The sequence below is a fragment of the Lepidothrix coronata genome, unplaced genomic scaffold, assembly GCF_001604755.1.
Source record: "Lepidothrix coronata isolate B3197 unplaced genomic scaffold, Lepidothrix_coronata-1.0 Scaffold28, whole genome shotgun sequence".
Taxonomy (NCBI): Eukaryota; Metazoa; Chordata; class Aves; order Passeriformes; family Pipridae; genus Lepidothrix; species Lepidothrix coronata.
In genome coordinates, this window is record NW_016690208.1 from 4,717,807 (window position 1) to 4,730,953 (window position 13,147).

Genomic DNA, 13,147 nt, shown 5'->3' on the forward strand with positions numbered 1-13,147 from the left:
AATGAGAAAAATGAAGTTTGCAAGCTGCATGAAAACCAGGGAGAATGTGGAAAATGAATATTCATGTGGCTAAAAAGGATTGAATTCAGCTTGGATTCTTTCTTGATTCTTCCACAGCCTGCCCTGTAGAGACATCAGCAAATCACTCAACAACAACTTGTTTCTTCATTTATAAACCAGCAATTTCTGTCTCCCAGAGAGGTGCAAGGTTAGCTGAGGCAAAGCTGATAAAATCTAGATGGAAAATGCTGCAGAAAGTTTCGTTGCACTGCACTGACTGAGCTTCCCCTGAGTGTGGTGATGAGTTCTGTGAGTTCCAACTCTTCTATAAGGGCTCTTCAGGCAGAGCTGGGGTCAGGGGGACAGTGGGTGCCAATGCTGCTGTCATTTGGTGTCAAGACATTCTTGAGCAATTGGAATGATTGTGGAATGGCTTTTCTCTTGCAGTGTGCTCTATTTTCCATAAGCCAGTGTAGATAATATTTTTCCAATAAATTTGTCTGGGTCAGAAGCAGTTCTGGGTGCTGTTCACAGGCTGTTATGGTGATCTGTGCTCTAAATGACTCTTGTCCTCTGTAAATGCTGCTCAGGAGGTGCCCTTGTAAACTGTTTGTGGAAAAACTGTTCAAGAAGCAGCTGTCTTTGTCCTTTTTCAGGATTAAACTGATCTGTCACTATAGAACAACACCTCCCAGGGTTAGATTGGTCAATTAGCAGCCACTGATTGCCTTCAGCAAGGGCACAGCTGACACAGGTACTGTACCTTCTTTTAATGTAAAGCTGATTTAATGCCTACCAAGAGTCACAGACTGCAAGAATCTCTGAGCATCTCTGCCCCACTCCTAATGATAACATGGAAAAACTCTCCACAAACTTAGAAAGCAGAACAAAGAGTGGAGTGGGAAGCTAATGAGAACATGTGTCATGCTGCCATGGCATCAGAGCCTGTGTGTTCTCCAGGCTTTTTTAACAGACTCTTGAACAGAGTCCTTGTCTCAGCTACATCTCCAGGACTGTGGGAAGAGGGGGAGGCAGGCACAGGTCTTGTGTTGATGCTCAACTGCTTCTGTGCTGCTTTCTGTGCTGCTCCTTTAATTGCTGTTAGAGCCAAAGGCTGTAATTTGGGAATCGTGGGTTATGTTCCTTGCTTTGCCGAGGCTTGACTCCCTTTCCCCTCAAAGTACCGAGTTGTCATAATTATGCTTGAAGCTTAAGGACATCCAAAATTAGAGGCATCATTATGGAAATCATCCTTTTCAGCAGAACTCTAAACCAAGAGCGAGTCCTTGCTGCCACCTGCTTTCCTGGACAGAGATGTTAACAGCTGGAAGGAAGGCCTTTGAAGAGCCTCTAATTTTGTGGCTGATTTTAATCCCCTGAAATCAACTGTACAGACCCATGCCTGTGACTTTTGTTCTTTCTGAAGTCTTTTTTTAGTCTTTCTGACCACTACACAAAGAAACTTTCTGGACCCCAGCAGGTATTTCAGTGGGGCAAATGGAAAACCAAGCCAGAATGAGTCCAAAATCACTGTGTGTGTATTGCTGCTGACTCACGACGCCACTACCATCTTTCTCCTCCCCAACACCCATTCTGGCTTCCCCTTTTTTTATTTATCTCTTTTTTTTCCCCTTCCATTTCCCGTCTTAGAGTACAGCTGAGTAGTTTCCCCTTTCCTCAAACTAGTTTTGCTCCTGGAATGATCTTTGCTCTGGCCAGAATATAAAGGGAGGCTGCACCCAAGACATGTTTTCTCAGAGCCAGGACACAAGGAGGTTTTTGTGACTGCAGAGGCTCAGGTTGGTCCGTGTAATACAGAATGGTTATGTTAACAGGGAAAAAAAAATTTACAGCTCTGAGGCAATAATGAGTTTAGCAACAGGGAAGTGTGTCTCTTGTAATCTGGTGTTTGTGACCATAAATTGCTGAAGCTGCAGAGGGGGAATCTGTGAGCTGGGATGTGGGAGGCAGGTGACCTCAGGGCTTCCTGGTGCTGATCTTCACCTCTGTGTGTACAGTGGATATCATGGACAGCCCTGTGTATGGATAAGGCACAACATGCAGAAGAACACCTTTTGTATGATGACAGGTGAACTCGGTAAAAGCTGTTACCACTGGGGGTTTTCATAGAGCCTTTTTTGGGTGTCAGACTTAGTGTCTGACAGAATTCAGGGATCTCAAATGCTGGGGAATGGAGAAGGAGGTGTGAACTGTTTGTAAAGCAGAGGCAACAGCTTATTAGGAGAGTTTTAAAGCTGTTTTCACTTTTTGCCATCATCCTGCATTGTCTCCCACTCTTTTTGTGGTGTTTATGGGGATTAAAGATTCAATTCTAAGCATAGCTGAGCACCTGGAGAACGCAGGGTGACTTTGTTAGTGAGACTTGACAGCACTTTCTTTGCATAGCTGTTGGGAATCTAGAGTTGGCTGGATTTTCCTTTGTTCACAGGGCTCTCAATGACTTGCCTGTCTCCACTAAGTCTGTTGCTAAATAGTTTTACTTTCCTGTTGCAGTGAGCTCTGGGAGCTGCTCAGCTGCTTGGAAGGAGGCTCATCGAGCTTTGGTGACTTCTGTTTTCTCAGAATTTCTCCCCAGCTGTGGCAGCAGCACTGGCACCACCCTCAGCTGCTGCTGCCCCCCCTCTGGGACTTCCCTTTGTGTGAGATGTGACTGTTCCACAGGTGATTTGCCAGCACATGGGAGATGTGCTCCTCTGTCTAAAGGACACTTTTCCATTCTCAGTCTGTGAACATCCCCGGCTTTTCCACCACACCCCAGGAGGCTGAGTCTGCTTGCTTGTTTTCTGGGGGTTGTTTTCCAGGCAGGACAACGCTGCTCACTGACAGTTCTCAGCGCTGACATGTTGGAGGAAGATAACGATGAGATCTGCTGGAATAACCTGGAGAACTTCCGAGTGAAGCTGATCTCCGTGATCGACCCTTCCCGGATAACCCCCTACCTCCGGCAGTGCAAAGTGCTCAGCCCTGACGATGAGGAGCAGGTCCTCAACGACCCCAGCCTGGTCATGCGCAAACGGAAGGCAGGTGGGTGGCTGAGGGCAGCCTTTGGCTCCCTGGATGCTCCTGTGCTCTGCTGGGCGCAGATTGGAACAGTTAAAATGCTTTTGTTTAGTCACTGGGCAATTGGTTTAGGATTTTCTGGGGAATTAGGCACTGGAAGGGCTGCCCAGGGAGGTGGTGGTGTCACCATCCCTGGAGGTGTTTAAGGAAAGACTCAGTGCCATGGTCTAGTTGACGAGGTGGTGTTTGGTCATAAATTGGACTTAATAATCTCAGAGCTCTTTTTCAACCTGATTCTGTGATTCTGTGATTTAATCCCAGGGACTTCTATATGTGGAGAATGTGGAGCCATTTTTTGTGATGTTAGAAATAGGTGAAGAGATGAATAACTGAACAGAACGTCCTGTTGCCATTCTTGCAGGTGTTCTTCTGGACATTCTTCAGCGAACAGGACACAAGGGCTTTGAGGCCTTTATGGAGAGTCTTGAGCTTTATTATCCACAGCTGTATAGGAAAATAACTGGCAAGGAGCCCAGCAGGGTTTTCTCTATGATTATAGGTACTGTTTGTGTCCTCAAAAACAGCTCTTCGTTTGGTGTTGCTGTGCAGAGTCGGGAGCACTCCCTGCCTTGCTCCCTGTGTGCTTTGGGAGCGTTCTGGGAAGAACAGCCCTGAGGTCACAGGCTGGACTGGGGGGAGGGTGGAGAAGGAAGCAGAAGGATCAATTCTTTCTGCCTGTTCTGTCAGTGGCACTGTGGTGCAGGAGGGCACAGAGCAGGGGGAAGCAGCAGGGATAACTTGATCCCACAAGTTCAGGGTTGGCATGGGCTGATCCCGAGCTGCAGTGGGAAGTGGGGGGAAGCTGAGCTGTGTGTGTGCCTGGGAGCAGCCAGGACAGCAGGGGCTGACTCCTGCCTCCCAAACAGACACTGCTGGGGAATCAGGCCTGAGCCAGGTGCTGATGAACGAGATCATGAAGCTGCAGAGCGCGGTGCAGGAGGAGCGGCGCAGGGCCCAGGAGCTCACGGTGTGGCTGCACAGCAAGGAGGACACCATCAGGGAGATGTGGGTGAGGGACAGCCTGCTCCGAAAGCACCAGGAGCGGGCCCAGAGGATGAAGGAGGAGAGGGACAGCCTGAGCAGGGAGCTGAAGAAGTGCAAGGATGAGAACTACAACCTGGCCATGAGCTACGCCAAGCAGAGTGAAGAGAAGAGCACGGCCCTCATGAAGAACAGGGACCTGATCCTAGAGGTCAGTCACGTCTCCAGCTTCCCCCTTCTTACCTGACCCCTAGAAGGCTGGGCTGAGCACCTGACTTGTCTTTGCCCAGCATGAAGCACTGAGCAAACAGCATGACTTGGTGGTCTCTGGCTCAGCCCTGTAGGCCCATGTTCTACAAGTTGTGCTGTGAAGAATTAAGAGCCTTTCCCTCTGCTCTCACAAAGAAAGCACAGGAACAACATGGATCTGTAGCACACAGGCAGGACTCTGGTCCCCAGAGCACCAAACCTCCTGAGGAAAACAGAGTGGGGAAAAACTTGCCCTGTGTTTGTCTGGGGAACGGAGTGAGAACTGCTTTTGCAGGCCAGAGTTTTCCCCGTGTTCCTGATGAGCTCTGAACCTTCTCACAGATTGACCACTTGAAGCACAGCCTCATGAAGGCTGAGGATGACTGCAAGCTGGAGAGAAAGCACACCATGAAGCTCAAACACGCCATAGAGCAGCGCCCCAGCCACGAGGTGGTGTGGGAGATCCAGCAGGAGAAGGAGCTGCTCTTGGCCAAGAACCAGGAGCTGGAGAACACTCTCCAGGTTGGTGGGCTGGTTGAATATGGATTTGTGAGAAGTGGTTACTCGTAGCAGCCAGGGAAGTGATGAGGCTGCGTATTCTGTGGGTCACCTGTGACCTTGTTCTCCCGAGTCAAATAGAGCACTGGCGCTGGAAGAGTTGATATGGAGTTAGGTGCTGGCTGTATCTCACTTTTTCCTTTGTCCAGCAGGTTGCCAGGGAACAGAATTTGGAGAAGAGCCTCTCCAAGGAGACTCTGGAGAGTGACTGCAGGCAGATACTGGAGGAACGGCGGGAGCTGGTGGACACCATTTACAGCCTGCGCAAGGAGCTGCGCCGAGCCAGGGCGCTCCAGGACAAAGTAGGTGCTGCAGGGCAAACTCCTCCTCAGGGTCCTGCTGGGAGACAGGCAGGTGAAGCACCTCTTGCCTGTGGAGCAGAGCAGCTGCTCAGGAGCAATCCTACTGTAGTATCTGTATTTTAGCATCCTGTGTGCAGGTGATAGCTCAGGCTGTGGAGGTCTGGCCAGAGCAATCTGTGACACAGAGCAGGAGTGGTGCCAGTCCGGCTCAGGTGCTTTTTGACCTTGTCTCAGCAGTATGCAGAGGAAAAAGAGATGCTTGAGCTGCAGTGCACATCCCTGAGGAAGGACTCCCAGATGTATAAGAAACGGATTGAAGCTGTTCTGCAGCAGATGGAGGAAGTGGCTGCAGAAAGAGACCAGGTGATAGAACATTCCTCATGGAATGCTGCTCATCCCTGCTCTGCTGCCTGAAGCGGACAGATACATAACCCTGACTGTGCTGCTGTGTGACATGGCACGTGTTGTCCCTCTCCCCAGGCTCTCCTGACCCGGGAGCAGTTCCACATGCAGTACTCCAAGAACCTGGTGGAGAGAGACGCTCACCGCAAGCAGATCCGGGAGCTGGGGGAGAGATGTGACGAGATGCAGCTGCAGCTCTTCCAGAAGGAGAGCCAGCTGCTGGCCACTGAGGCCAAGCTGAAAAGGTTGCAACTGGAGCTGCCCACCCCGGTAGGACTGTGATCCCTGGGATGGGATTGGGAAGCTGAGTGTGGGGCCAGAGTGTGGCTGTTCCGAGGCCTTTGCTGTCCAGGTGGTTCCTGGACAGTTCCAGGGACCACCTGCCTGGGGAACCATTAAAATTAATTAAAGCCAAATGCTGAGTTTAGACAATGAAAGACATGATGGTTCCTATGACCTGACCTTAGTTCCAGGCATGGATAAGGTGGGCTGATGCTGTGGTTGTGTTTAGAACACGTCCAAAGGTGATGAGGGGAGATCCTCAACCATCAAAGAGTGAACTCTGTTTAGAGACTCTGTCTGAGCCATTTGGATGAAATGGGAAGCTAAACTTTCTGGAATTAAATTAGATATACAGGGGCTTTTAATTAATATGGCATCTTGTGTGCTTTCTCCAAGTGACCAGACAGGAGTGTAGGAGGCAGGAATTCCACACTTCTCTGCTTTTGGGAGCTCTCAGTCTTCTCTATGTTCCCTTGCTGCCACTTCCTTGCTTGTGAGGAATGATTAATTTCTACTGGTTTTGTTTCAGACCTCTGACCTGGATGATACCTCCTCCAGAGATTCCCAGGAAGTGAGTAGGGCGCCTTGTTTACCTTTCACTTTCTTTTGGGATGGTTTTATATTCCTCACTTGCACTCAGTTCCCCAGGTATCAGCAGTTGCCAATCCATGGCTCAGGCTCCTTTCATGACATGAAAAAGTACAGAGGCAGCCAAACAGTGACAGAATCTCCCTGTGTCCTGAGGATTCTCAGTGTAGGACACAGTTATGGCATTAGTCAGCAAGATTTGCTGAGTTTAAACAAATCAGGGGCATTGAATTATTTGGAATTGCTTCTAATTGTCTCTCTTGTGTGAGAACAGGCAAAAATAAGTCTAACCCTGGGGACATCTGTAGTAAAGAGTTTCACTTAGTTCATAACATCAGAGTGGGAGTGATTGTCACTGTCACATTGTCTGGAGGCCAAAGGAGCTCATTATCCTATTCATGGAGGACAAGTCCATGAGTAAATCTGTAACTCCTGCCTCGGTCTGCTCTTTGCTGACAGCAGGGTGCACAAGGGAAAGGCTGGTTCTAAGCATGTCCAGTTTCTTATATTCCTGGATCTCTTCCTGCAGACTGAGGGGCAGTTCTCACGTTCTTCCTCTGTTTCTGTCCCACAGCTCACCCTTCACAGTCACCTGGACGAAGATGCACAGCCCACTAAAAGTAAGGCTTTACCTGGGAGAACACTAGGCAGAATTCTGGAGAGAATGGTCCAGTGTTTCAAAGGGAAATGAAAAGACATTCCTGGGGTTTATTTTTAGCTGGTCACAGAACAGAACAAACATCCTTCCACTTCAGCTGGACCATGTGGCTTTCTCCAGGGATTCTTCCCTCTCCTCTTCCCTTTTATGTAGCAGGTTGTTTTCCCAAAAGCAGAACCAGGTGGTGAGTGCTGTCACTGGTTCTGTTTCTGTGGCATCCCCAGTGGAAATGATTCAGCAGTGTGGAAAGGAATTAATAGGCTCCTCTTAGAACTTGAAAATCTCTTTTGAAACAGGTTGAGAAAGGGAGAAAACTGGCACAGTAGAAGAAATTTTCTGGTTTGATCTCCTGGAAGATCTAAATGATCTGTTCATTCATTGAGAGGGGAGATTTTTCATAAAAGCTGAACAACACTGATCCAGAAAGATTTTTTTATTATTCTGCCTCGCTCAGTTCAAAAATATATATCCTGACACCTGGTCACTACATAAGGAGTTTCACCAAAATATGGTCTGATGTGAAGTGCCTTGATATGCACAACTTGGGGAACAGGGGTAAACTACTGTTAAAATAATAATTAACATGTTTCTCATGGTGACCTCTAACATGAGTATTATTTTTTTAATGATGCTGAGCGGAGGTGCTGCTTAGTAAAGGTTTGTTTTGCTCCTGCATAAGCAGAAACTGGGGAACTCCACCATCTGAGCAAGACTCAGGGCTCAAGTAAAATGAGAAGTGACTCTGCACTGATCACAGGACCAAGTCCTGGCATTTTGGGCCTGGTTTCAGTTCTGCTGAGGAGTCTGTGCAGTTACATCACAACTGTTCTGTTTGAAGAACTGGTGGAGGGAGAAGTTACTTCACAATGGCAACTCTGACTAAAGGTGTGATTTTTCCATCTCTCAGAAGATTGCCCTGAAGGACCAAACCAGCAGCTGAGCCCTGGAGAAGACAATCTGCCCCCAAAGTCACTCAGTGTAAGAGAATCTTCGTGGGCTCTTCTGGGGTTTGTGATCTTTAATGTTCTCATTAATGATGGATTTACCAGGTTTGAGAAGCATGTCAGCTTTTCCAAAATCTGAGCACTTAGTGCAGAATTCACCCTCCAAAAAGAGTGAGCTCTGAACAGCAGAACATTTGTGGTTATTTCTCCATTTGTGCATAGAAACTTCTCCTAATTACTTTCTATCCTTCATTTCTGGGTGTGGACGTTTTCCAGTTTAATTGATTGCAGCATTACTGTTTGTACAGGAAACAGAATCCCAAATTTACAAATGTGAGGGAATAAATATGCTAAAACTCTGTGAAGCAGAGGTATTCCCATCCTGCACACACACTAATAGGGACAGCCCAGAAATGAACCTACTGTACTTCATTCTGCAGGCAGCTACGTGGTGCTAACACTGATCTGATGTTTGGAGGAATCCATTTAAATTTTTTTTATTTATTTTTTAATTCAAGGAGTGTGGCTTGGCCAATGAGGAACTGGCAGAAAAGGAGAGGAAGAGGATGAAGGACTGCTTTGAGCGCTACCGAAGGTCTGGGCTGCAGTAAGCAGGACTAACCTAGACATACCTGTGTGGCCTAACTTATTATCTTGTGTTTCCTCTTTCCTGCCCATCCCCTGCCCCCAAACTTGATTAATGGAGGGCATAAAATTAAACACAAAATGGACTAATACATACTAAACCTCCCCAAAGCGTTGAAATGCTGCTTGTCTGCAGAAAACACCTTCTAAAAATGATACGTCAGGTCTTGTTTTTCAGAAAAAGAGCCATGAGGAGGGTGCCAAAGGACCGGCACCACGAGGCCGACTGGGAGAACACCACAGGCAGTGACAACACCGACACCGAGGGCTCCTGAGGGAGGGACAACAGGGACACCATCCGTTCCTGAGAGAGGAAAACAGGGACACCATCCGCTCCTGAGAGAGGAAAACAGGGACACCATCCGCTCCTGAGAGAGGAAAACAGGGACACTGAGGGCTCCTGAGGGAGGGACAACGGGGACACTGAGGGCTCTGGAACGAGGGACAACAGGGACACCGAAGTCTCCTGAGAGATGAAAACAGGGACACCATCAGCTCCTGAGAGAGGGACAACAGGGACACTGAGGGTTCTGGAATGAGGGACAATGGGGACACCATCAGCTCCTGAAGGAGGGACAACACTGGCATTGAGGTTTCCTGAGTGCAGGAACCAACCTGGGAGGAAAACCCAGCCTGTGCTGGGGTGGCTGTGCCTCTGACTTTCACTCTCTATGGACTATTTAGATTTTAAGACCATCCAACCCAACATTCACGAAAAGTTAACATGCGAAAGGCTAATGCGTGCCAAAGGTTGGACTCCGGGATCTCAGGGGTCTTTTCCAACCTCGTTGATTCTGTGTTACCGGACACTATTGTTTGCATCTGAAGCGCCCTCATCCATCTCTCTTATAGGTTAATAAACACGATTAAATATTGCGTGTGCGACAGTGCCCGGGACTGAGCTGCCGGTTAATGAAAGGGTTAATTAAAGAGTTAATTGAAGGCGGGTCCCTGGCGCTGCCCGAATCCAACATGGCCGCCGGCGCTTCAGGCCCCGCCCCCCGGCGCGCACGCGCGGTGCGATGCGGCGCGTGGCGGGGGCCGCGCTGAGGGCGCTGCCCCGGGAGGCGCCGCCATGGCGGCCCCGCCGACCCCCGCCCGGCCCCGGGGCCGCGCCGCCGCCGCCCCGCTCGCTCTGCACCGCCCCGGGGCCGCCCTGGGGTCCGGCCCGCCCGCTCTGCACCGCCCCGGGGCCGCGCCGGGTCCCGTCTCGCCCGGCCTGCACCGCCCCGGGGCCGCCACCGGCGACGCACTATCGCCTGGTGTACACCTGCAAGGTGGGCGAGGGGGGGCTGTGAGGGACAGAGCCGGGGGGAGGTCCCAGTGTAGCTGCTTGCTTGTGGTTCTAAACCTGTAGTCAAAGACTAACTCAGGCTGGAAGAGCCCTTTGGAGGTTTCCAGTCGCACCCCGTTGTGCGAGGAGGATGTTCGGGGTCTTGTGAGTATCGCTGAGGATCCCCTTCCTCAGGGAGGCACAGAGAGCAGTGAAACCCCGCTTGTGTTGGGCTGAGCTCACGGCATCGAGCCGCTCGGGGTAGTTCGAGGTGGCGGAGGGGGAGAGAAAGTTTTAATCGCATAAAGTGGCTTTGTCCTAAAGGCCCAGGAGCTGCAGGTCCCGCGCTCACAAAATCCGCTTCGTTTCCCAGGTGTGCCAGACGCGCTCGTCCAAATCCATCTCGAAGGCCGCCTACCACCGCGGGGTGGTGATCGTGACCTGCCCCGGCTGCGGGAACCACCACGTCATCGCCGACAACCTGGGCTGGTTCTCCGACCTGCAGGGAAAGAGGTGGGTGTGCCGAGGGATCCTGCTCAGCCCCTGCTCAGGGGTGCAGCCGGACCCTCCTTGAGCTCCTACGTTATTTCTGTGATGCTTTTAAAATGTGGCTCAGGCAAAAAGACACAAAAAAAGAGTTTTTGCAGGGTGTAATTCTGTTGCATCCAGTTCCTTAAAGCACACAGACTCGGTTTTAAATCACCTAATTTGACTGGCACTGTCTAGGATCCAAATAAATGGTGTGAAGCTGCAGCAGAAGCTGTGGGGTGCACAGGGATCCTTGTTGGTGGCAGTAGGTGAATTGCTGCCTGTGGGGTTCTGTTCCCCTTAGGCTTTACTACATCACTGCTGGCTTTCCCTGGATAAGTGTCTCAAGTGTGTAGAGTCATCTGCTGTGGAATTCCAGTGATTTCTGACTTCCCGAGATACCTTTAAAAGCTTCTGTTTCGCTGTAATTGCTAAATTATTGATCAGAGTGGATAAAAATAGTCCCAGAAGGTTTGGGCGGTTTTCTCTGCTTCCCAAACTATGGAGGTGTCCCATGGTGATGCCCTTGTGATTCACTGTGTGGTGTCAATCCTGAGGGCAGAGTGGAGGAGGGAACTTGTGCTTGGCTGTGCTGGGCCTTTGCTGTGGTGTCACTGTTGGTTCTCAAATCGCTGTCCAGGAACATCGAGGAGATCCTGGCAGCCAAAGGGGAGAAGGTGAGACGTGTGGCTGGTGAGGAAGCTCTGGAATTGCTGCTGGAAAGCTCGGCAGAGCCCGAGTCCCAGGGTCAGCTGGCAGAGGGGGACAGCAAGGAAGCCCCCCCAGAGCCTGGCAGCAAGGGACAGACCTGACACATGGGGCTGTGACCTGTGGGACAGACCTGACGTGTGGGATTTGGGTTGCCCTGCTGGTGCTAAGAGACTCTTTACCTTCATTCCCTCATTTCCACAGTCTGTATTTAAAATAAACTTGGGTGTGGGTTTTTCTCTGTCGTGTGTCTTTGTCCTGTGTAACTTTGCCTTTGATCGAGCTGATGGCTTTCGAGGTGGTGTGGGTATTTTTCCTGGTACTTGTTTTGCTGACTTTGAGGCTGTTTTCAGTGCTCCAGCAGTACCCAGAGCCCAGCTTTGTTCCCTGCTCAGAAGGCAGCCAGAAATTCTTTGTCTGTGTGATTTTGGCATAACAAGGTGCAGCTGGAGCTGGAGGTTTCAGGGATGTCCCCTGCCCTTCCCAGGCATTGTGGAGCTGGTGGAGGTGCATCCCATGGCAGCTGAGCAGAGGGGCAATTGATACCACCTGAGGAGGTGAGTCCCAAATTCCAAAGCCAAAATGGTCCCACAGGAGGGTCAGCAGCTCTCGCTGCTTTTATCTGTCCTTTGCCATCTTCCAGAGCCCTGGTGTCAGGGCTGAAAGTTCTGTATTTTGGGGTTACAGCATCAGCCCCCACACTCGGGGATCCCACTTGGGCATGAGGGGTTTGCAGCTCCTTGTTGGGGAGGGGGAGGATGGGTGTGAAGGCAAAACTAATAGTTGTGGAGCACATTGGAGAGAAGTAGAGCACCTAGAAAGCTGCCTTAGAATTCACTGGAAAATATTGAGGGGCTTTTTAGTGCTACTGATGCATATTAAGATTAGTAAAAAGAAAAAAAAGTAATAAATGAGAAATGTAGGTGTTTGCACTCAGGTAGTGGTGGATCATCAGTGAGATGATCATGTTGGACTTTGTTAGGGCTTGTTTCCTCTGTACAGTGAAGTAGCTGCTTTTTTATGGTTTTGAACTTGCAATCAAAGACTAATTTAGGGTGAAAGAGCTCTCTGGAGGTTTCTAGTCCAAGCCCCTTGTTAAAGGAGGATGTTCAGGGTCTCTGAGGGTGGAGATCCCTCAACCTCTTTAGATCCCTCCTCGTTAGAGAGGCACAGAAGGCAGTAAAACCCCTCTTGGCCTTTGTGTCTGGGGCTGAGCAACATCCTTTCTCTCAGCCAGTCTTGTCCAGCTGCTCCTGGTCCTTAATCAGCCAAGGATTCAGTGAGGGCACTGTGTGCATTAATGAGTTTACTTCACCAGAAGTGTTCATAGCAATTTTATACGTGTTGCATTGTAAGTATTGGGTCAGAGCAACAGGAAAATTGTCATGTTGCTGTTGGTGTGTCAGTTCAGAGTGATGAAACAGGGGCAGGACCTTCACCAGCCAGCTGGTGTGTGCTCAGACCCTGGTGAAATACAGCTCTCCCTGAAACAACAGCTGCTGGAGAGATCCAGTATTGAGAAACAGGAGTCTTGCATCTCCGAGCACTGCTGTGTGCTCACCCTGTGCTGAGCTGTTGGCACCTATTAGCACTGCAAGAAAAGTGCTTATTTTATTACCTTTAATCTGAAAATCAGCATTCTGCTTCCATGGTGCTGATGCCTTTGATGGGGTGGAACAGAGCAGCTGTTGCAGGATTTGTGTTGCCTTGGAAACAACTCATTTACAACCTGGCTTTTTTTGGCTGTTTTCCTTACCTTTCTTACCTGTTACTGTGCTCCAGCTACAGGAAGGTGGTGCTAGTTTTTGCTCTAGTAAAAAATGTAGCAAAACCTGTGTTGGCCATTCCTGTATTTTAGTCTTTCCCTGTCCCATGGTCCTCTGGCACCTCGTGCCTCTGCAGCCCCCAGCTCTGAGCAGGGAGGGCAGCAGTTCTTGCTGCTGCTCTG

At 49.8% G+C, this 13,147-nt stretch overlaps 2 protein-coding genes across 4 annotated transcripts; both read left to right on the forward strand.

Moving 5' to 3' along the window:
* The first annotated feature begins 28 nt into the window (after positions 1-28).
* Positions 29-9,606, forward strand: CARD9 (caspase recruitment domain family member 9). Of its 3 annotated transcripts, none has more exons than XM_017810042.1 (14): positions 29-309; positions 2,823-3,045; positions 3,443-3,580; positions 3,948-4,273; positions 4,654-4,833; positions 5,022-5,171; positions 5,409-5,534; positions 5,652-5,843; positions 6,385-6,426; positions 7,018-7,063; positions 8,009-8,079; positions 8,564-8,640; positions 8,869-8,974; positions 9,039-9,606. In XM_017810042.1, exons 1-13 carry the CDS (start codon positions 301-303, stop codon positions 8,963-8,965), a joined length of 1,677 nt encoding a protein of 558 aa, XP_017665531.1. In that variant the 5' UTR covers positions 29-300; the 3' UTR covers positions 8,966-8,974; positions 9,039-9,606. The 3 variants fall into 3 exon arrangements, with proteins under 3 accessions (XP_017665531.1, XP_017665532.1, XP_017665533.1); XM_017810043.1 differs by lacking the exon at positions 29-309 and adding an exon at positions 2,426-2,682 and having other exon boundaries at positions 5,019-5,171; positions 5,406-5,534; positions 8,564-8,652; XM_017810044.1 differs by lacking the exon at positions 29-309 and having other exon boundaries at positions 2,830-3,045; positions 5,019-5,171.
* A 106-nt stretch (positions 9,607-9,712) lies between these two features.
* DNLZ (DNL-type zinc finger) lies at positions 9,713-11,443 on the forward strand. The gene is made up of 3 exons (XM_017809926.1): positions 9,713-9,967; positions 10,337-10,476; positions 11,132-11,443. The coding sequence occupies exons 1-3, from the start codon at positions 9,713-9,715 to the stop codon at positions 11,301-11,303; spliced, it is 567 nt and encodes a 188-aa protein (XP_017665415.1). The 3' UTR covers positions 11,304-11,443.
* Positions 11,444-13,147: the final 1,704 nt, after the last annotated feature.

Excerpts from the sequence above, each read along its gene's own strand:
- CARD9 (XM_017810042.1), top strand. Across the intron at positions 5,172-5,408 it reads CCAGGGCGCTCCAGGACAAA|TATGCAGAGGAAAAAGAGAT; the intron begins GTAGGTGCTGCA and ends TTGTCTCAGCAG. Across the intron at positions 6,427-7,017 it reads CCTCCAGAGATTCCCAGGAA|CTCACCCTTCACAGTCACCT; the intron begins GTGAGTAGGGCG and ends TCTGTCCCACAG.
- DNLZ (XM_017809926.1), top strand. The coding sequence starts at position 9,713 with ATGCGGCGCGTGGCGGGGGCCGCGCTGAGGGCGCTGCCCCGGGAGGCG. Across the intron at positions 9,968-10,336 it reads GCCTGGTGTACACCTGCAAG|GTGTGCCAGACGCGCTCGTC; the intron begins GTGGGCGAGGGG and ends TTCGTTTCCCAG. Across the intron at positions 10,477-11,131 it reads TCCGACCTGCAGGGAAAGAG|GAACATCGAGGAGATCCTGG; the intron begins GTGGGTGTGCCG and ends ATCGCTGTCCAG.